The sequence below is a fragment of the Macrobrachium nipponense genome, chromosome 3 (assembly GCF_015104395.2).
Source record: "Macrobrachium nipponense isolate FS-2020 chromosome 3, ASM1510439v2, whole genome shotgun sequence".
NCBI lineage: Eukaryota > Metazoa > Arthropoda > Malacostraca > Decapoda > Palaemonidae > Macrobrachium > Macrobrachium nipponense.
This window is the reverse complement of record NC_087202.1, coordinates 51,080,458-51,103,760: the sequence shown is the minus strand read 5'-3', so window position 1 is coordinate 51,103,760 and position 23,303 is coordinate 51,080,458. Positions and strand designations below refer to the sequence as shown.

The 23,303-nt window shown below is 37.8% G+C and overlaps 1 protein-coding gene across 1 annotated transcript; it reads right to left on the bottom strand.

Annotated features, from left to right (window-relative positions):
- Positions 1-821: 821 nt before the first annotated feature.
- On the bottom strand, positions 822-3,593 carry LOC135221765 (arfGAP with SH3 domain, ANK repeat and PH domain-containing protein-like). Its single transcript, XM_064259580.1, has one exon. The coding sequence runs from the start codon at positions 3,576-3,578 to the stop codon at positions 2,061-2,063; it is 1,518 nt and encodes a 505-aa protein (XP_064115650.1). The 5' UTR covers positions 3,579-3,593; the 3' UTR covers positions 822-2,060.
- Positions 3,594-23,303: the final 19,710 nt, after the last annotated feature.

Here is a 23,303-nt window from a genome sequence, read left to right as displayed (position 1 = left end):
ACTTCAAATAATTTAAATATCTCACAGTATACAAGTGTGGTCTTATATATGCCTCTATGCTGACACTTCTGTTGAATTGTAGCCGTGGAAGGTAGCTAGCATCAAAAGTCAGTAAATCAATGCTAACTGGCAGCTGACCTTTTATTTTCTTACAAATATGCATTTGCAAGGATAGGGAGAACACATTGTGTAGTTTAATTAATACTTCTGTTCATTACTGCTCTATTACTCTACCATGATGAAAACTTGCATCTTCTCAGAAGTTAGGTTAGATTGCAGACCTGTAGAGTTACGTAGTACTTGACAACACACTTTTAGGTTGTCAGGTACATGTTTAATGACTGATTTGCTTTTACCCAGGATACCATTGACCCTTCCACAGCTAGACTTTATTAACCAACTAGAATCTTGCCTTCTTCTATGGGCAGTGGGTCTAAAAAATTAGGTGCTAAACTCTTAGTAAATCATTTAGTACATATTCACACTTTATTCATCATTCCCATCATTGCTTAAGTGCAAACCATATTATTACTTGAAATGAAAAACCTGAAATTTCTTAAAATGGGGAATTGAGTGGGGAAGGTGAAACTATTAAATAAGCATATCTATATAAATGTAGTTTGCGTTAGAAACATTTTACATAAAAATGCAAGGTAAATTAAAAGGGCCTTTCTGTTGCCCATATTTTCTGCCTACGAAAGCAGGACAACTTCTGTAACATGCTAATGACAAATTTGGTCGCTTTTTAAAAACCAAGGTAGTTGAGAAAGTTATGTGAGAAGCCATCACTCGCACTACGATGGGATACAGAAAAATGTGCTTAGGACTCAAACAGAAGAATTGAAATAGAGTGAACATATGTAAACAAAATATCAATATTCCAAAACTGTTCCCCTTAAACTATATTCTCTGTGCATATGTAGTGCTAAATGAAAGGAGCTATCTAAAATTTAGGTTCACTTTTATCTGAAGCTTAAACACCTTTAAGAACTTAAACAGTTTTAATAACATGATCTCTCAACCACAAAATGCTGAAAGAACTGATGATTGCTTCCTTTATACTTAGGTAACCACCTAACTTGGACCAAAGATTCATTATCATTTAGTTGCTTACTGCTATACATGTCACTCACATACATTCACAAATTACTGCTTTGTTAGTATCAATCAGTCACATAGCATCCCCAGTTTTACCATCTTTTCTCTGAATGTGTGAGATTAACAATGTTCAGACACATAGCTTGACAATAATTTTTATTTCTCTCCACAGCATACCAATGGGAGTTTCTATAATATTTAATTTTCCCCTAAGTCATGTAATTGCTACCACTTTTCAGACTAAGCACACTACTAAAATCACTACTACTAGTGATTAAACTGCTTTAGAATAATACTATCTAGTCAGTTTTAAGTTCAGGAATAAAACAATTAAAGTAATTCTTTTGAATATAAAAATAAAACATTTTTACATCTATAGGACTTGATGGTTGCATCTTCAATAGAAAACTGTAATAAACATTTAAAAAATTGAAAGAATGGATTCTGAACCGCCACATAGTTACCCTTGTGGATATGGACATACAATATAGACCTCCCTTGAAGCACTTTTATACTAAACAGTTATATTACCTTATGGGCAGTTAGATCTAAAATGGTCCAGTTTGTGTTGAATTGCAATTATAACAGCTACTTTCATTCCCCCAAAAAATGTCAGCAAGAAGACACATATAAGCAATGGTTTGTACTTGGATGGAAACTTAAGTGTATTAATTTATTTGTGACTTCACTATAAATACTTATAATTAAAGGATGTGGTAAAATGGTCAAGTAACATGCCATATACTAAAAACAATACAATGCAAGGATATAATTTTCTCTTCTAAGCTAGTACAGTATTATGACTGGTATCTTTTAGCACCTGTACAAATCATGAGCACCTATGCATTTTCAAATCAAATTATGGTTTATTCTTCACCAAGTTATACAAATTAAATTGTACTTATAACAAACATATTCAAAAAATCTGAAAGAAAACCACTAAACTTCAGTTGAGCCCCATATTAATCTGATAACATATGAACAAAGTTTATAGGTACTTTGCCTCTACGATGTGGTTGTCCTTCAATCATGCCTTCCATCCAATCGCCATCTTCAGTTTCAGCCTTAAGAACAATAATAATTTCTCCCTCTGTAAAGCTTAACTCATCATCTAAATCTGCATCACAGTCGTACAGAGCCTGGCATCTTCTCTGTCGCATTGAGCTACCTCTCATTCTGGGTGGTGGACGTGGATCATCTGAGACAAGTGAAGAAAGTGACTCTGTTGATCGACCATTAATGAAGGTATTGGGAGATTCTTGAGGTGAAGATGAAGGTGATGTATCTGTGTCAAGAGGTCGTCCATCACTTGTGCTACATATGGGTTTACTAGACACTGGTGGTGGTGGAGGCTGATTTCTGGACCACCTAGAAGTTGAACTACGATGCTCACTACTTCGATATTCTCCTACACTTCTTTGATCACTGTATGTTCTATGTTCAGCACTTCGTTGGCATATGGGAGAGCTTGAACCCGGCAAACTCACAGGTCTACTTCTACTTCTCTTTTCAGGGGTGGACATGCCATTCTGCTTGAAGTTTTCATCATCATCTGATACATCTGTTAAATTGTCATCAGACAAATTCCACTCATACTCCACATTTTCAAACATAGACTTCTTCTGTTGCAATGCCTGATTGAGCATATCTGCCATTAGCCCACAATTACGCTCACTAGCAATATCCATAGGATTCTTGCCATTGTTATTCTCTATACTTGGGTTAGCACCCACTCTTAACAGTAATCGCATACATTCTGGTTTATTTGAGATGACACAGTAGTGTAATGGAGTGTTTCCTTCCTTTGTCTGACGATCAAGAGAATGACTGTTTTGAACCAAAAAATCTACTAAGGGAAGGGATGCTCCATTTTCCTGGTATATAGCAACATGGAGTGCACATTCTCCCAATGAAGTCAATGGTAATCCTAAGTCTCCTCCCTGGAAATAAACACGCAGAAGCCCATAAAGATCGTTCTTATCAATAACTTCTCGGAGTTGAACTAATAAATCTTCAGGGGTGGCTGTCGTAGGCTGTACAAATGCTCGACGAACATATTTTGATTGAATAAATTCCCTTCGTTCATCCATTGTACTTGTTGGCTCTGGTTTTCGTGGTGAAGTAGCTTCAGTCACTTCATTGAAAGAGATATTTGACATATGACGAGCTAAGAGTAACTGGGCTGTTCCAACCTTATCTAGTGTTAAACTTTGTATTCTTGAAACATGAACTCCTAAATCTCTGTGAATTCCTGAGCATTCGATGCATACCATCACACCATAATTAGTTGACAGCCAGGTTACATCATTAGTGCCTCCACAGTCACAACAAAGGTTATTACCAGGAAGCCCGCGTACATATGATATAATTCTTTGCTGCAATTCTCTAAAACCAGAATCTGCTGGTGATGGTCCTGGGCTACCAGCACGTTCCTGGGAATATTTACTACTGGACTGGAGTGCAATTGCAAGGTGGGACATTTGTTTGGAGTTATGTACAGTGCTAGTGGGAATAAAGTGGGGCCAGGCAGTGTAAGTGATGAAAGTGACGTTCTTGATTATATTATGGGAACAGAGACAGGCGCAGGTGATGATGAAATGATGGAACGTGGTAGTGATCAAGATTTGTTAGCAGAAATACGTGGTGTGGTTAGGGAGAAGGATCTTGTTAATGATGAAGTGAGTATCGTAGTGAAGAATGACAATAATGGAGGGTTTTGCAAGAATTTAGATTTTGGAGCAGGTACATATGTTGATAAAAGTGGTGATAATGATGAAAAGCCTTGGGAAAAGGACATTGTAAAATTGTTGTCGGAAGTCGTAAATATTCAGAAAGTGGTGGATTTTAACCACTGCGAAAACGTGAATTCTTTTAGCAGAGTAGGGGAGTTAATAAATGCATTAAAAGAGAACCAGAAAATTTTGGTGAATGAAATTAAGAAAACCAATTTAAGGGTTAAAAAGGCTGGAGATAGTGTAGAAGATTTCACTGTGGAAAACCAGAAGCCACTTTTTAAAGGGGATGTTGTTAAGGAGCTGGGTCGTCTATTAGCAAATAATAACACAGAATGGGAAGATAGGTTGGATAGATTGAATCGTTGGTGGCAAAACAGATTCGCCTTGATAGAAGATGAGTTGGATAGGGTGTATAGGAGAGGGGCCTGTAATTACTCATGTAATAATGCTCTTTCAATAGTAAAAAAACCTCCACAGCTCGAGAAAATGAGTGGGAGAAACAGTGGTAGGAAGGAAATCAAGAGATGGTTTGAACAGGCAAAATTATGTACCAATCAGCTTAACCTAGCAGGCACTGATGCCGTAGATTATGTTAAAGTTAGTCTGATAGAGCCTGCTAGCACAAGAATACGCCATGCTAAGCCGAAAACGTTGGAGGAAATGGAGACTAAGCTACTAGAAGCGTATGCAGATAATAAGGATAATCTAGAGAGAAGGAAAGAACTTGTTGGTTGCACAACAGGAATACAAGAAGGGTGTTTGGGAGTATTTAGACAGTTAAAATTGACTTGGAAGAGAAGCCGAGGCAAAGCAGTCTGCTCTAAAGAGAGTGAAATCATTAATGTATGATTTTTGAAAAAGGTTTGAGGGACAGGAAAAATTCCGCCTGTGATCTAAAGGATAAGATTGAAACGGAGCCATAGATCAATTAGAAGATGCTGGTAGATTTGTGCAAGATAGAATGAAGGTTATGAAAGAATTTGGTAATGTTCTGACAGCCACTTGCATAGCAGGAGAGATGATAAAGTAATTAAGTGTTGGACCTGTGGGGTATCAGGGTCTCCATGATCATATAACCAGTGCAAAATGCAGGGTTTCTAGAGACAGCATAGGGCAGAATCAGGGGGAAGGACACCAGTATAAGGGAAGGCTAAGTAAAAACAGAATGCAAAATAAACATGCTTTTGAAAATCAGTTTACGGGCACTTGTTTTGGTCTTGTGGGGACGATGGTCAATCCATTTATAAGTGTATCTATAACTCTAGTAAGAACAGAGGGTTCAATAATGCAAGAGGAGACAAGGTTGTGAGGGAGATGTCATTGCAGGCCGGTGATCCCATACCCAGGAAAACGTCCCGGCCAAGTGAAATTTTTAAATAAGAGAGGAGACACTATGAAACTGACACACCCATAGAGGGGAAGAAAGCTGTGGGACTTATGGATTCCTGGGTCAAACTGTAGTTTTGTTGTCAGAAAATTGGTATTTGGGGAATTTAAAACCAAAAGGGGTGACATTGTATAATAGTAGTGACTACATATGTGACCTGAGTGGTAATGAAATTAATATAATAGGTCATGTCGTTGTTGATGTGGAAGTAGTGGAATGGAACAGATGCTTGTGTGTTCTATGTCAAGAGAGCTGAGAAAGGAAGGAATGGTCTTGGTCAAGAACACTGAAACAAGAGTGCCTTGTGGGCATGAATGTTTTGGTCTTTGCTATTTGAAAAATGGGGACTACTTCACCAAAAATGTTAACGTGATGGCATCAGAGAAAGAGGGATTAAAAGCTGAATATGGTGAAGTTTTGGATTGTTGTATGACTAGTTGGTCAAACTATGCAGGTTTGGCAGAGGGAGGATTTAGGAATATGCTAGTTGTTTAAACCAACAGAATAGAAATGTCCCGTCAGGTAGCAGGAAACTAATTAAGGTATACATTGATAGCCTAAAGGAAGTGCCAAAGGAGTATGTAGTTTTAGAGAAAGTAGCAGATGAGAGTAAAAATATGTTGCCTCCGGGTGTTCAGGTCTTGCCCAGTTTTTCTATAAGTGAATGGGTCGTTCCTCCGGTTAACAGGTCCGTGAAGGCAGTTCCGTTCATGCCGATCTATTTGGCCGCTCGTCCTCATTTGCTGTCTCGTTAACGGCTGTTATTGGTAACAAGTGCTGTGAAAGATAAAAGACACTTGGCGGAGAACATACAGTGCTACATATATATAGGTATATTGGTTACCCACCAGAAATAGGTTACAAGAACTTTTTATCGCGTTTCCAAAAGCTATAATCAGTCTGTACAGAGAGCATTGCGTCTACATGAACTTGAATGTTGACATCACCAAGGAATACCCAAAGCTGTCTTCCAGGAACTCTCTCTCTCTCTCTCTCTCTCTCTCTCTCTCTCTCTCTCTCTCTCTCTCTCTCTCTCGAACCGCCCAGTGGCAACAACACTGAAATCGTCTTCATCCACCCCCGCTGGTTGCTTGCGAAGTCTGTGCCGTGCAAATATAAAAAAAAAAAATGATAATTTGCATATGCATAAGTTCGCGTGAATTTACTTTGTTTATCCCCTCTTCTAATGGTTTTATTGGCCCGCACACAAACACGCACACAGCATACTTCCAAGGTCCTGTTATATGTTTGTTTAATGCATGACAGTGTGTATTTTTTTCACGCAGCTAATTTAAGCACGGTATCTTTATCTTTTGGAGTCAGATTTGAAATTTGCTCCTGAATTTTGTTTTAATTTGCGATTTCTTTATGAGTTCCCCAGAGTCAGTCAGTGAGATGTGCAGTGATTCAGTCATTCTTGTCAGTGTCAGTAGGGAGGTACAATTCAGAACAATATGAGGTAGTTATTGGTGTGGGATTTTACCCTTTTCGACTTATGTTCAGTGAATGCGGGTTATTCCATCGATGCTAGTTTCCTCTTGTTGTGCCTCAGTATAGAAGTGGCAATGACTCCGCCGTTTTGATGGCACCGAAGCCGGTGTGAAAGTGTAGTCAGTTTATGTTCAATATATTTTTGAGGAACTTGCGATTCCATTCCAAATGTATATTTACAAACAATGATAATTATGTCTTTTGTCCCTTTATTCCGTACTATTAATGTTGTTTTTATTTAACAAAGAATAATGATAAAGTTGAATGTTAAAGACTACTCTCAGAATCACACTTGAGCTTGTCATCAGTGCTGGACGGCATTTTGTTCTATTCAGATGAGACTGAAGGTACTTATTTCTCGCTCTCATGCTTTAAATACTTAATGACATCTAGGAGGAGCTCGTAGATCTTTCAAATGTCCAGCTGAATGGGGCGCAGTTAGACTGATTTAACCTTATGTTGAATAATTGTCACTGCAAGAAGAATCCGTATTGGAATTTGCTACTTTATTATCTGCCTGAAGTCTTCGAAGACTGGATGAGCTTAACATTCCTTCCATCCAGCCTAGTGGAAGAGCTGATAGGTCAATTTGAGCCAAAATCGGGCCAGTTACGGAAGTGATACCATAAGCCGAGAGAGATGAATAGCCGTTGGACAGCCAAGAAACCTTTGATGTCGTCTTAATGAATGGGAATAAATCAGCTATTCATACATCATTTTTTTTTCAGGCGTTTTGATTATAAATTATTGCTTGGTCTGCCTTGACGAGAATCGTTTTCGTATTTATTGTCGGTTGATAAGTCAAAACAAAAATACCAGCTGAACAAGCTGTGTTGGAAAGATACCTAAACCACGTCAGAATAATCTCACTATCTTTGTGTCTGCAGTAAGAAGTTTCAAGAGACGCTTCAAAATTTGAAATGGCTCCAGAATGTATCGATCTCAGTCGCTGTGAGAATTAATCGGAGAACCAAACTTTTTTGATATTATATATTTCGTATCAGTTTGCGAGTAGAATAAAGCTAGTGCCCAACCTTAGAGAGAGAGAGAGAATAAAACTTAAAGATTGTCGATTTGATATATTTGAAACTTTCTTAGGAAAACTCATCCTTTGAAAGAAATGACGAAGGTATTATGAAGATATTGTAAGTGAGCCATTTTATTCTGTGTTTGCGTCAGGTATTTATCGTACTTTTTTGTTGTACTTATTAGTATATTAATTTGTTATCCCTCCTCTCAATCTGCCTCCGAGAATAATTGATATCTAAAATAGGTTTATATTAAAAAAGGAAACTCTTTTCTAAAGCCCAAATGCAGAAGGTAAACTCAGAGAGAGAGAGAGAGAGAGAGAGAGAGAGAGAGAGAGAGAGGAAACTTCTCAAAGTTAAAGACTTTTACTTCGAGAAGATTCTTAATACTAGTTACTGGATTGGGTTGAAAGTCTTGAAGTTCGTGAATTTTCTTAATCCCGGTCATTGGACTGGGTTGAAAGTTTTTAATTTGGAGAAAATTTGGTTTGGCTGAAAGTCTTTAATTTCGATAAGTTTCTTAACCCTAGCTGTTGGATTAGGTTGAAAGTCTAATTTTGTGTAGATTGCAAACCCTAATTATTGTAAAAACTTGAAAGTCTTTTACTTTGGAAAGATTCTTAACCTTTGTTATTGGATTAGGTTGAAAGTCTTTCATTTCGAGGCGATTCTTCATCCTAGTTAGTGCATTGGGTTAAAAGTCTAGTCATGAATTGGGTTGAAAGTCTTTAATTTCGGGAATATTCTTAACCTTCGTTTTGGATTAGATCAAAAGTGTTTAATTTCGAGGAGAGTTTTAACCATGGTTATTGGATTAGGTTGAAAGTCTGATTTCGAAAACATTCTTAAACCTGTTTATTGGATTAGGTTGAAAGTCTTTGATTTCGAAAAGATTCTTAAACCTGTTTATTGGATTAGGTTGAAAGTCTTTGATTTCGAAAAGATTCTTAAACCTGTTTATTGGATTAGGTTGAAAGTCTTTCGAAAAGATTCTTAACCCTGTTTATTGGATTAGGTTGAAAGTCTTTGATTTCGAAAAGATTCTTAAACCTGTTTATTGGATTAGGTTGAAAGTCTTTGATTTCGAAAAGATTCTTAAACCTGTTTATTGGATTAGGTTGAAAGTCTGATTTCGAAAACATTCTTAAACCTGTTTATTGGATTAGGTTGAAAGTCTTTGATTTCGAAAAGATTCTTAAACCTGTTTATTGGATTAGGTTGAAAGAAACCTTTGTTTCGAGATTTCTTAAACCCTTGCAAAAAAAAAAAAAAAACGAGACCGAAAAAACTTCTTAAACAGGCCCAAATGTTTTATTGGATTAGTGAAAGGCCTTTCCTTTGATTTCGAAAAGATTCTTAAACCTGTTTATTGGATTAGGTTGAAAGCCTTTGATTTTGAAAAAGATTCTTAACCCTGTTTATTGGATTAGGTTGAAAGCCTTTGATTTCGAAAAGATAATTAACCCTGTTTATTGGATTAGGTTGAAAGTCTTTGATTTCGAAAAGATTCTTAAACCTGTTTATTGGATTAGGTTGAAAGTCTTTGATTTGAAAAGATTCTTAACTCTGTTTATTGGTTTTGGTTTAAAGCTTTGTTTCGAAAAGATAATTAACCCTGTTTATTGATTGGTTAAAGTCTTTTGATTTCGAAAAGTTCTTACCCTGTTTATTGGATTAGGTTGAAAGTCTTTGATTTCGAAAAGATTCTTAAACCTGTTTATTGGATTAGGTTGAAAGTCTTTGATTTGAAAAGATTCTTAACTCTGTTTATTGGATTTGGTTGAAAGTCTTTGATTTCGAAAAGATAATTAACCCTGTTTATTGGATTAGGTTGAAAGTCTTTGATTTCGAAAAGATTCTTAACCCTGTTTATTGGATTAGGTTGAAAGTCTTTGATTTGAAAAGATTCTTGACCCGGTTTATTGGATTAGGTTGAAAGTCTTTGATTTCGGAAAGATAATTAACCCTGTTTATTGGATTAGGTTGAAATTCTTTGATTTGAAGAGATTCTTAACCCTGTTTATTGGATCAGGTTGAAAGTCTTTGATTTCGAAAAGATTCTTTAACCTGTTTATTGGATTAGGTTGAAAGTCTTTGATTTCGGGAGATTCTGTAACTCGAGGGGATGAGTTCCAAAAGGCTTGTCAACTCATAGGATCGGAAGGGCATATAATTGATTTCGAGAACACTGAACTCCCGACAATAAACAGGCAAAAGTCCATTACTTTGAGAAGACTGCATAACTTTGACAGTTGTGGGTGGTAAGTCTTTGAATTAGAAGTCTGTAATCCTCCTGTATGATTCTGAAAATTATTTAATGTTTGGAAGGGAATGTAATCCCACAGGAAGGAGCTAGTTAGTCCCTGACTTCAAGAAAACTGTAACTTAATGGGTCAGTGAAGCAAGTCTTTGACTTACAGACCCTGCCAGATGCTCCGTAGCTTCAGTGAACGAGAGTAACGGTTCTGATTTCATTGGGAGTCTGGAACAATCTATCTTGCTTTGCAACTTCAGTGGATATGGTCAACAATCTGACTGGAGGTTGGGAACTCTGTAACCCCTGCAAGAGACTTGTTCGCAATTCTCTGACTTCGAGAAGACTCAGTAACCCTGCTGGACGTTCCCAGACGGACCCGATGCACTCTGAGATAAGACGCCTTTGTTTTCAAGTGTGCTTTTGAAAGCTTTTGTTCTGAAAGATGACTTGACTTGTGTCCGACGTTGACTAATCTATTCATTTATATGTTAGCCAGGTTTCGGCCACGTCAATGGATGATGGGGAAGAAATGCAAATTTTTCTTTTGGATAAAAGATGCCTCAGAAAAATGAGGTGATTTGATTTTCATTTTACTGTAGGATAATGTGGCTAGAAAGGAGAGTCTTTGTTGTCATTTATTTCTTTCGATAGATAGAGAGAGAGAGAGAAAGAGGATAAAGTGTTGGAATGTTTTGTTGTGGTTCAGAGGAACCCTATGGAATGGATTATAAAATATCCATGAGAAAGAGTCAAAGTGGATGGAAAGGGATAGGTAGTAGGGGGTGGAGGGTGGGGACTGAAGAAAGATGAGTAAAAGATTTGGGGGTTGGGGGAAGGGGTAAGAGGTATGACGATTAGAGGTTGAATGGTGATGGTTGCAGGTGATTGCAAGTTGAGTGGTCTAAAAATTGGTGTTGTCCGCCGTGGAAAACCAAAAGAAACCCGAAACAAAGTTGGGCAGGAAGAAAGGAGAGAAGGGAGCCATTGGCCATTCAAAAAAAAAAATCATGTGATAAGTCACGAATCTTCAATTAGGATTGGCACCTCCATTTTCTACTCTTTTCTTTACTCAGGATATCAAAATTTAAAGCCGAAGGCCCTTCGAAAAAAAAAAAAAAAAAAATCCTTTTCTTTGTTTTTGGTACTAGCATTTTGCGTTTGTTTGAGCTTCAGGACCTGAGATTGTCTGCGCCATTTACCAGACCCGCTTTCTAATTTCGTCCCTTTTGTTTTTCTCGTTTCAATTTAATTAGTTTTGGCCATTCCTTTTATATGGTAATTAACGAATTGGCTAATAGAGATTTACATTTTCTTTAAAGTATTTGCTGACAGCTCACTTCCGCATCTTGATCTCGTTCTGTAAATCGCTCAGATGTTGCTTCTAATTTGAACCCTCGAGAACCAGGCCTGAAAGGCAAGGAATTGTAGACAAGTAAAACCAAAAAGAAAAGTGCTTTTCCATGATTTGTCTTGTTTACGAAATTTGTTTTTGGCCCTGTTTCATCTTGATTCTCCCTTTCCATTCAAAACCTTCAGTTTCCCACTTCCTTTTATCTGGCCATAAACACTTCAAATAGCTGAAGAAAATTGGATCTTATGGCAGCTCATTCTTTCATGTCCATTTTAGCTTTTGTTTTCTTTGAAATGTCCATTAGTTGTTAACGACTTCGTATGACTTGTTCCGCGACGTACTTGCGCGAATTCCCAAGTTCCTTGGCTCAAACCTCTGGTGTTATTACGGAGTCGGTCACTGGTAAAACTGCTTCTGTTTTGCTGGGAAGGACCCTCTTTCGGCTTTGGTTTCTTCAACCAGGTCCATATCTCATGGAAATCTCCCATTTTAGAATTTGAATCCAAGGATTTTGTTAAAACTGATGTGGTTTTCGATTAGAAAACAAAAGAAAAGGGACAATACTTCAACGCAAGGGATACTAAAAAAGGCAGTAGCCTTTCCAATGTTTATACAGAAACTTGCATTTAAGAACCATTTTTGACTAAGGAATACAACCCCAGTTCGTTGGAAAGGGAAGAGAAATACTTGGACTTTTAAAGGGACTTTGACTCGATTTTTCCAGTAAACGAAATTTCAACCAGAAATTAGTGTCAGGAGAAACACGAAATATCTTGAGGAAGTATTATTTAAGTAAAAAAAATGTATGGTAAGTAATCGGTGCAATTTATTCGAAGGGGAGAAAAGACAAATATTTTTCGAATTGGGGATGGAATGAACGTATTTGAGAATACAAGCCCCCCTCCCCTCCCCCCACAAACAACCTAATGAGAACAAGCACAACGTTCGCATTTAAAAAGAAAAAAGATTAAATTTCAAAACCACTGTATTAAGAGAAAATTTTTATGAACCAAAAACTGAAAATAGTTCAAGCAATATCATCTAGAGGAGATTAAAGAGCTGAATTTCGTAAGTCAAGTTAAAGCAATGCACGCATGAAGGAGAGATTAAATGGTATTTTAATGGATTAAGATTCAAGAATTTAATTCCAGATTCACCTCCAAATTATTTGGCAAGTGCTTGGAATACCTCTTTCTTTGCATAAGGAAGCTCCCTCCTTAGAGCTTCATCATGCAATTTTTTTTTATGTTCTCAACTACCTTAGTGTTATTATCCTGAAAATGATTAAGTAATTAGTCGAGGAACCGTCATTTTCCTTTTGTCTCATACAGCAGAACAAAACCTTTGAAAATTTAATTGAAAAGCAAACGTGCCTTATCCAAGAGTTTTGAGTCCCTTTCTGATCATTACAGTTGTCTCGAAGTCAAAAACTCAATGGCCGCCTCATTAAGGTTACAGAGCCTACGAGAAATTAGAAACATGCTCTTCCAAACTACGGCAATTACAGTGGAATCCAGTGATGCCGTTTTGGGGAATTTTGTCTACTAGTGTGGCTTTCTAGTGACATCTGGCAGCCCTCCGTGGATATTCTGACCTCAGCCACGGCGCTTAGGAATAAAATTCTTCACTTTGCCTTTTTATGTATTATTATGAAAATAAAGTTATAAAACATATCATGCTTATTTATATAAATGAATTTTACTGAAATCCTTTATTTTCTTCATCAAAAATACTTAATGCTAAGCTAGTGACGTGTAGTTTATTTACGTCATGGAAAATAATTCTACATCGGAAAATACGCAGTCTGACCATTAGATTTTCCTCATTCTAACCATTAAATCATAAATAACGTAAAAAATAAGAACTGCGTATAGTAACACTGCTATAAGTCAATGTCGTGAAGAAAAAACGGCATCGCTGCTGGAATCACGAGTCTTCTTGAAGTCGAATACTTGCTGGTTCCATCTACTGGAGTTGCAGTGTCTACTTGAAGTCGAAAACCTACATGTCCCATCCACTGGGATTACAGAGTCTACTCGAAGTCGAAGGCTCAGTGTTCCCATCTCCTAAGATTTCAGTCTACTCGAAGTTGAAGACATACATGTCCCAATGTCCCAATGTCCCATCTACTGGGATTACAGAGTCTACTCGAAGTCGAAGACTCGGTGTTCCCATATGCCAGGATTACAGTCTAAATCATATCAAATACATACCTGGCCCTTTGCAAAGTGACAAGAAATTTTAAAAGTTTCCGACTTGTTGGCCTGATGTAGAGGGGTTGAAGATTCTAATCGAAGTCAAGTCTTGCTGATCTCATCCATTTTGGTTATTAATTCTTCAGAAGTCAAAGAGTGGCTTGCCTTTTACAATGAGTCTACAGAGTCTTCTAAAACCCAACAAATCGTCTGCCCACAGCGATGAGTTTAAAAAGTTAGTGCAAAGTCGAGGACATACAGCCCTCATCTCAAGGGGTTATAGAGTTTTCTCGAAGTCCCAAAATGGTTAGGCTTATAGAGTGGGGTTATAGAGTCTTCTGACAGTGAAATATTTGTCATCTTCATCCAGTGGGGATATTGAGTCTCCTCGAATTCTATGGGTGGTATGCATACTCTAGCAGTGTTATGCAGTTTTAGGTTTGGTCTGTGCGGTGAAACTGCAGATATTCTCTTCAGTGAAATGGCTAGATTAATCTGCTCTTGCATATTGGATTATTCTCCTATGGAAAAGGATGGATTTATCTCTTCTAGTAAGTTTTTTTAGTGTCGATAAGAATTCTTCTGCGAAGGCTTTCTCTATAAGGAATCTTCTTTGTCCGTCTCCTCAGAAAATTGAGTTTATCCTCTCCACCTCCCGCCCACCCACAGGGAAAAAAATGTGTTCCGGATTGTAATACCTTGTCAGTTACGCAAGACCAAATTCATAAAAGAAGGCTCAGCAAAATATTCGCAATCCCATCTCTACCTATGAGGTGAGGGTGAGTGGGCTAAGATATTTGCCATAACTATAAGACTCTAGTTAGAATGTTTACTTTAGACGATATCAAGCACGGCCTATATTTTTAGCAGTTGTGCTTATTTTGGAATAATAAAAAAAAAATTCCATAAATTTCATAGCATGGTAAAACTATTCTCCCTAAACAATTTTCCATTTAGAAGCAAAGATTATAAATGTAAAACTGGACAAATGAATAAATTTAAATAAAGGAATAAATAAGTAAATAAAGGAAGGGCGATTGAAGGCAACCTTCATTCCCTACTTGTGCGTCTTTGCAGGTCACGACTCTTTAGTACGTATATTATTCGTTTGCGTGTTTTTGCTTCATCTTGCAAATCTGCCTTTCGTAATTTTCCTAATTAACTTTAACGACCTTCTTGATCGTGTTTTTGTGGCATTTGTTTGTTTTCTTTTCTGAGTTTTATCACTCTTGTGGTGGGAAAGTCTCGGCAGATAACCAGAACACTGATTGCTGACATCATTGTAAAAAACCCGGGAAAAAAAAAACCCCAAAAAAAAAACAGTAACAACTGGAATTTAGTTTTTTATTTTACTGCCTTATAGTTAATGGGCGTCTTTCAAGTTAGAAAGTTTACTTGGATGGGGTTGGGGGTTAAACGGCTGTTTCAAAATTCCTTCCTTTAATAATTTTTAAATTTTTACGTCATATATATTTAATAATCAGTTTTATCTTTTGTTTTATTTATTTATTTATTAGTTAATTTATTTTTTCTTTTCTGTGTCTCCCATTACCCTCTCTTACTTTGAAATTAACACCATGTTCTTTGGAAGCTTGATTTTCAAGTCAATGGCCCCCGTGGGCTTGTTAATACGAAAAGGGTTCATCCTCTGAATAGAAATAACACTAAAATCCTTAACTACCGAATCAATGGGTGAACTATTGTGCGGAACACTTTCCCATCATTAGTTGCTTCATACACCTCTCCTGAAGGTTCATCAGCAATTTGTTGAATGCCACATACAAACTGCACCATTGGCCTCTATCTTCTACATATTTTCCCACTTTCTGTATACTGAGGCACCTCTCTTCAGTGCCACTCTCACACCATCCGTCCAGCATTTTGTAATCTTCCTTTCCTCATCCCTCCAAACATTTTTCACTAACCTGTCGTTATCCATTCTTTCCAAATGACCAAACCTACTCAGAATACCCTGCTCTATCTTTTCTACACTAACCTGACCATTTCTTCTGCACTTCTCTGCATTTCATTTCTTCTCTTGCAACGTTTGCTGTACAAACAGTTCATCTCCAAAGCTTCAACCTTCTCTTCTTACATTTGAATACACAGCATCCAGTCTTCACTTTCATAAAAGAGAGTTGGTTCAACAATTCTTTCATGTATTGTACCCATCTTTGGCTACCATAGGCCTGCCAGGGCCCATCCAAATCTTTTGCATACTTCCTGCTGCCTTCCTTGCTTTATTACTGTAAGTTCTTCTCTCATCCTACCATAATCCCTTATATGTATTACAAACTACATATGCGAAACAACTGCTTCCATTCTTCCACTAACCAGAATAATGTTCGTTGCTCCCATTTCATGGTTTTGATGTACATTCTAATGTCATTAACAGCTTAGCAGTTCCATATATTGAGCTCTCATTAACTTCTATATCACTCCATTCATAGATATATTGGGCATCTATGGAGACAATAATAACACGGCATTCCTGGCAGCTTTCTCTGTATCTCTACTTCCCCTTCTCCCCTTCTCACATGAATATATATTTCATCTCGCTTCGTAATTCAATAGGAGGGTACAGACGTCACCAGACTGACGTCTGTTCACGGGAATCGGAATCTGATCTGTTGTGATGATGATCAGGGGGAGATTAGGGTCAACATTCAGAGTCGTGCCAGGGGCAATAAAATTGTAGGTTTGGTCTTCCATTGCCAAAGCTATTATCATTCCCATCATAGCCATGTCTCTGGTGTTTGTTGTCAAATCTGCATTATACTCATCATTTATAATAATGGTAATCATCATTGCTATTTAAAATTATATAAGGCTATTGGGATAATTCCATAAGAATGATCATCATCATCATCATCATCATAATACATGTTATTAAAAGTGATATCAGCCCGCAACCCCGCCCCCTCCAGGAATAATATCAATCAAGCTGTAATTATAAAGCCTTCATGAAGTTCTCATTACCGTGAAGAAGGATGGAACTCAGTTTAAGAAAATTATTTCTGAAAATGTATCCCCGACCGACCGACACCAAAAAAATATCGAACCTAATTATCTACTACCAAAGAATCGGAGGACGACGACGACCTTATTATTGCAATAACCCCTCTCCACAGGTTAGCGAGACCCCCCTAAGGCAAGCAACGGCGATGTGGTGTATAATAATATATGCATGCCCAGAAGGATCCTCGCGGTTGGCAGCGGCGCCTTACGTTTGGTATTGACCTACCATGCGCCTGTCCGAAGGAAGACCTCTCCTTGCCACGCCCAAAGGGGGAGGGGGGCTAATCAAGAATCATCGCACGGCACCAAAACATCAAGAGGCCATCTCCCCGGGATGTGATCATCCAAACAACACGAAGATCATCGGGGAAGGCCCCTGATGCCCCGTCGGTTTACGCCTGCTGGAGGCGCTTCTCATCCAGCAAGTTGAAACCTACACTTAAATCACTACCGCAGGAAAGAAGTTTCTTCCTCCCCTACTAGTATGAAGAAGACCTGCCGCCACCAACGAATGACCAACCACCAGTGAGTCACGACAACTCCAGGCGGAAGACAACGCCCCCCGAAAACGAGATTACTCCTGGTAGTCCTGCAACCAACCGATTAATCAAGTTATTCCTGCCGTGATTCCCGTCCCCACGTAGGCGAAAAAACGCCCGCATCGACGTAACCGGCCGCCGCTAAAGAGGTCTAGGCGGCTGGCAGGACTTACTGCATCGCAACCGATCCAACGCGGTGGGAAAGTGGCTTTAGTAGCCCTCGGTTCAAGCCCACCATATGAAAACAACGAAAGACCTAACCGCCTACCTCAGCCAAGTAGTAGATCTAGGCCATCGGGGCAGACCCCGACCCCCTGCTGTCAACCTTCCGCAAATATAAACGAGGAACTGGACCCGCCTTCTCAAAGATCAGTTCCAGCAGTCCCACCCTCAAGCTTCCCTCAGCCCATGGGAGGATGTCCTGGCTAGCTCCGCAACCGAAAGCTCGCTTGCTTTCAAAAAAGGAAAGAGGAGGAGGAGAGAGAGTAGAGAGATATATATAATAATAATTATTATATCGTTTAATGACCTTTTGATAACTATGGTATCAATTTTAGTTTTCTTGTAAAATTTCAAATATATACCACCGAATTTCAGACTGTTATTTGAATCGGGTACCTCTATAGGGCGCCTCTTACTAGCCTGTCTAAGTAGTTATCGGAAAAAGCCAAGCCCTAATTTCGGTAAAATTAGTAGTAAGAATCTCTACAATGTGTAATGCTAGCTGAAGTCGCCCATTACTTTTTAATAAATGTATTAATTAATTATTATTATTTATCATTATTATTATCACTATTAGTAACTGGAGTCATTCTTACGAAATTAGCCAAGTGCCCAGATATCACTTAATGACAAGTATGAAGAGGAGTGCTTTACGTGTATCAAGGGTGAACTGTGTTCTTTTGCTAATGTAGGCAGTAAGAAAGGGTAGTGAAAAGGCTGTATAATTTGAGAGAGAGAGAGAGAGAGAGAGAGAGAGAGAGAGTTTGACTGATTTGATCAATCGTAAATTATCTGCCTTCAAATTACAAGGGACGCTGACGGAGAGAGAGAGAGAGAGAGAGAGATCTGATTAATTGTAAATTATCGACTTCACACTACAAGGGATACTGAGAGAGAGAGAGAGAGAGAGAGAGAGAGATGGATAAGCGGTTAGGCAGAGTAGAGGTATCAGAACGGAATGGCTTTTCTAGGAAGGGAAAGACTAAATGAAGCGACGAAGAGACGGTGGAAGACTTGTTTTTCTTGTAGTCAGTTACACGATGAGAGTGACAGCAACTGTTGCATCCATTTTCTCGGCACATACACCATTTAGGAACTGAAACCCTACGTTGTGTCGTATTTTGGATGTCTTCGTTTTGCGCCCCCATTTCACTTTCCTTGACTTAAATGAACTATTAATTATTCTTCCATTTTCACTCCGGTAGACGCTTGCCTAGAAAGATTATGATGGGCTGTCAACTTAAATACACACACACGCAATAACGTTATAACGTAACCTACATATTTTTTTTTTGTCTTATGTCACTTAACCCAACATGGGGTGTTTTTCATTTCCCTGTGACAGTTTAAGATTGTCTAGTACAATTTTTCTCTTCTAGGTTATAACGCTTTTAGAACTGATTTGTCTTCAGAATAAAAAACAGTTTTTTGCAATTACAGTTAACCAGTTATATTTGCATTTTATGTCCAGTTGTCTTGCTTCGCCGGTTGAGAAGAATGTCAAGAGATATAACTCTAAAGTGACTACGATGGAGTCCTCGGACAAGTGGACGCTTAGCCAACCTTAAGTGGCAAGGACTATTATTTGTCGATTGATGAAAGTATGAGAGTTCGAGTCAACTATTCTGGACCTACAGTTCGCTTATCAATCTTTCGTCTAGGGTCTTTTAATGATCGAAAAAAAATCCCCCACCCTTCTCTCTCTCTCTCTCTCTCTCTCTCTCTCTCTCTCTCTCTCTCTCTTTTGAAGAGTTTTTAACGATCGAAAAAATTCCCCTTCCCTCCCCCACCTCTCTCTCTCTCTCTCTCTCTCTCTCTCTCTCTCTCTCTCTCTCGCTCTCGCTCTTTTGCAGGGCTTGACTAAGGATATAATGTATGCTCTACCGACTTGCTTCTGAACTCGTCACTGAAGAATAGATACTTTTACACTGAACGTTCAAATAGAAAATGATGTTCGCATTTTATCAAAACATTAAAAGGCACATTGAGTTAATATACATAAGCTTAAAAAAAAGTATTGCTAGAGTGTCAGACAAATAATGGAAGGCGCCGTAGTTTTATGTCATAAAAATGAAGCTCTTGTTACTAGGAAGTGCAGTGCTCTTAAAAGCGTACTGCAAGGACTTGACCTCACCCATACACAGTGAAGACCCTCATTTCCTCATTTCCTGACGGATTCGTCTCGTGGCTCCTTGTACTAGGACCTCCTCTTCCTCCTCCGCTTGACCTTCATTTGCCACTGGGCGGAGGTGCGTCATTCAGCTGAGGAGGTCTCCTGCTCTTGTACAAGCGATAGCTCGGATGTAGTTTGAATGTGAGTGAAAGAGAGGTCATCCTCGTAGGAGAGAGACGGGATCAATGCCAGACGATGATAATGCCTCAGTTGAAGAATCTCTCTCTCTCTCTCTCTCTCTCTCTCTCTCTCTCTCTCTCTCCTTCCTCACAAAATAACTAATTCATGTTTCTATATGCTTCATTATTTTGCTTCATAAACGCAAGAGGGAACACCTTTGGCTGCAGTTCGTCTCACTTCGACACACGAGGATGACTCGCCTTTTAATTTACAAACATTCTCAAAGCATGAGATGAAGGCCCTTGCTCCTTAAACCCACCTCTTCTCTCTCTCTCTCTCTCTCTCTCTCTCTCTCTCTCTCTCTCTCTCTCTCTCTCTTCTTCTTCTTCTTCTTCTTCTTCTTCTTCTTCTTCATCGCAAGACGCAAAGATTTTATCTGTGTAATAGGGATCTCCAGATTTCACTAACTTCCATTCAACTTGTCATTTCCACCCTTTAAGTCATTCCCTCCTCCCCCTCTCACTTTCGCCAGCTTCATCTTCTTCTTCTTCTTCTCATTCTACTTCTTCTTCTCTTGGACTTTTTATGCGGCAAGTGAATGGTAAATATCTCTCTCCCAATCATATGCCAAAATGCATAATGAAACCATCCAATTCTTTTAGTCTTCCTGATTCCTAAGAGCTGCCTCTTTATTTTAGATGTTTCTCGCACTAGACGAAATCGACCCATGATCCTCGCGGCTTTGAGTTTCCATCTTTTTCGCCTTTGGTAGACTGATTGATTAGCCTTCAGGTCTGACTTGACCATCCATCACCATAACTTCCTTCTAATTCTGACAGCAAGTCCAATTTCGTATGCTTATGATTGATCTTATTTGTTGAAGGTCTTCAGCCAAAGTGTCTTAAGTCACATTTTGTTACTGCATATATATATATATATATATATATATATATATATTTATATATTATATATATATATGTATCATATATACATATATATATGTATATATGCATGTATATTCGTTATATTCCATATTTTCCTGATTCAGTTACACACACACACACACACATATATATATGAGAAGGGATCCGTGAAACAGAGCTGGTTCTGCCCGTGAAATGGGGCCGTAGACTTAGTTACTTTACAAATTTCTGCATACATATGACTTGAAATTTAGAAAAGAATACTATAGGGTAAACATCAAGGACATCAAAGAGGGTGGTTTTAGAAGGGAGTTGACAGAGAGAGAAAATGAGAGAGTAAACCGGGTGTTAGGGAGAAGAAAGAGGAAAAGACAGACAGGACAGACAGAGTTTGCTATTACTGAGAAAAAAGAGGGTAAGAGACAGTGATTGTTGGAGAGAGAAAGAGAGAGTAAGAGAAAGGAACGAGAGAGAGAGAGAGAAGAGAGATTATTATATATTATATATATATAATATAATATATCTATATATATATATATATATAATATATATGTATATATGCTGGGTGGGTTACGCAGACCAATCTACCTGGATTATTATATATTATATTCATTATTCCTATAATATTATATATATATATATATATACATATATATATATATATATCTATATATCTATATATATATATATATATATATATATATATATATATATATATATATAGATATATATATATGCCTCTGGGTTACACGGACCAAATCTAGCTAGATTATTATATTATTATTATATATATATATATATATATATTATATAATATGTATAAATATATATAATATTAATATATAGATATATCTATATATATATATATGTATATATATATATACTATATGTATATATATATATATGTATATATATATATATATACACATGTATTATATATTTGTATATATATATAATATAGTATATATATATATAATATATACTATATATACTATATATATAATACATATATATATATATAATATATATATTATATATATATATATATATATATATATATATATATATGCTCTGGGTTACACGGACCAATCTAGCTGGGACCCGCCCGTAGGGTGGGTAACCAGCTAGTTTGTAATATATATGCATGCGGGTGCGCTCGCGTGTGTGTGCATACGTACAAAAGACCTTGCAAATTTCAACAATTCCATTACCTATTCAATTTCCGCCAAGCAACAGATTTGCTTGCTAATCATGACGATAAACAACCCTCGAATAAGTCATTTGAATTTCTTCCTCCTGAGTGGTGGTCGGGGTACATCAGTGCATAATGTCCCTCTCCAGAACTCGATTTGATCCATTTTTGGTGCCACCACAGTCCATTAAGGCAGAGGTATCATCCATTGGCATGAAGTGCCACTGCTGAGATAGTTGCAGCCGTGCTAGCGAGATGACACTGGAATGGCGGGGGTCAAGTTGAAATCTTGACCTCCTTGACGAGTGGCTTGTTTGGGAGGTTGAGCGTTGCCAGGTAGAGAAAGGGTTCATTAGGGCCGCCGTGCTATTTCTGTTATTGTTCAGAATGGGTGCACTTTCATTTATAGAGTAAGGCACAGTGCTCGTGACGTCGAGATGAAGCTTTCTCAGAAGAGAGCACCATCTGCGAAAGAGGAAAGCGGGCACACGGCAGAAAACACAATTGATTGATGTTGAATACAAAATATTAAAAATAATTTAGCAAACAAACAGATGTACATTGCCAGGCTGTTGGTTACGAGTGGTAACGGGTGCAAAAGGAAATTGTCTCCTGAAAAGGGATCCAGACAGTTATTTCTACATTTTGTCTTTCAGTTTGTTTATTTATGCATACGGCATAGGTTTCGGGCGCTCCCTCGTGTCCATTGTGCAGGCATGTCTTCAGTCACAACGTCAAAATGGCATTTAGTTGTTATACTGGCAGGGCTTAACCCTCACTCATGAGATGTCCGCCCCCTTGCAAACGTAGTAATACATAAATTATATACTGATGAATTATATCTCTGATTATATTCGCGTAGCTTTCAGTCGTTTACGACTCATGTCCCATTTCATATAGAAACAGGTAGGTGGAGCCGAACTCCTCCAGAATTAAGAGTGTTTAGTACTTGTGATAATAGCTCTATTCAGGACGAGTCACACGTTCTGATCAATTGTCCTCTGTCAATGCTCTGTAGCCATAAATATCCAAACTTAAATTACGAGTCTCTGAGTACTTTATTAAATGAAAATGATGATATTGTTGATTTGGGTAAATATGTTTATGAAGTTCTTTATATTTATGAGTAATGTGCGGCTTTGTCTTCTGTTTTATGTTTTTCCTCAAATGAACTTTTCCTTGATGCTGGATAGTGAAGTGACTACTATTTATCTCCGGAGTAAGTCCCTTTTTTTCGTTTTTTATTGTCTTATGGGCTTATGTTATGTGCTCTTGAAGTTGTATTTTTCTTGATGTATTTTTTCTTTGTAGGCCATGTACTTGCAAGAACAGAAGAGATTACTGTCCACTTTGTTTATTTTGTATTATGTCTCTTTGTGGACAAATTTGTACTAATAATTGGTTATTTTTTGTCAATAAAATAACTAAATAACAATCACCCTGTATCCCTCCCGTCTGTGCCGAAATGCTTGCTTTGTAGGTAGCCGAGAAAAGGAGGGCCGCTGCGAGGATTGGAAGGAGCCTGACTAACGGTAACTTGACGAAGGGAAAATAGAATCATGTTACTATTCCCA

Excerpts from the sequence above, each read along its gene's own strand:
- LOC135221765 (XM_064259580.1), bottom strand. The coding sequence starts at position 3,578 with ATGTCCCACCTTGCAATTGCACTCCAGTCCAGTAGTAAATATTCCCAG.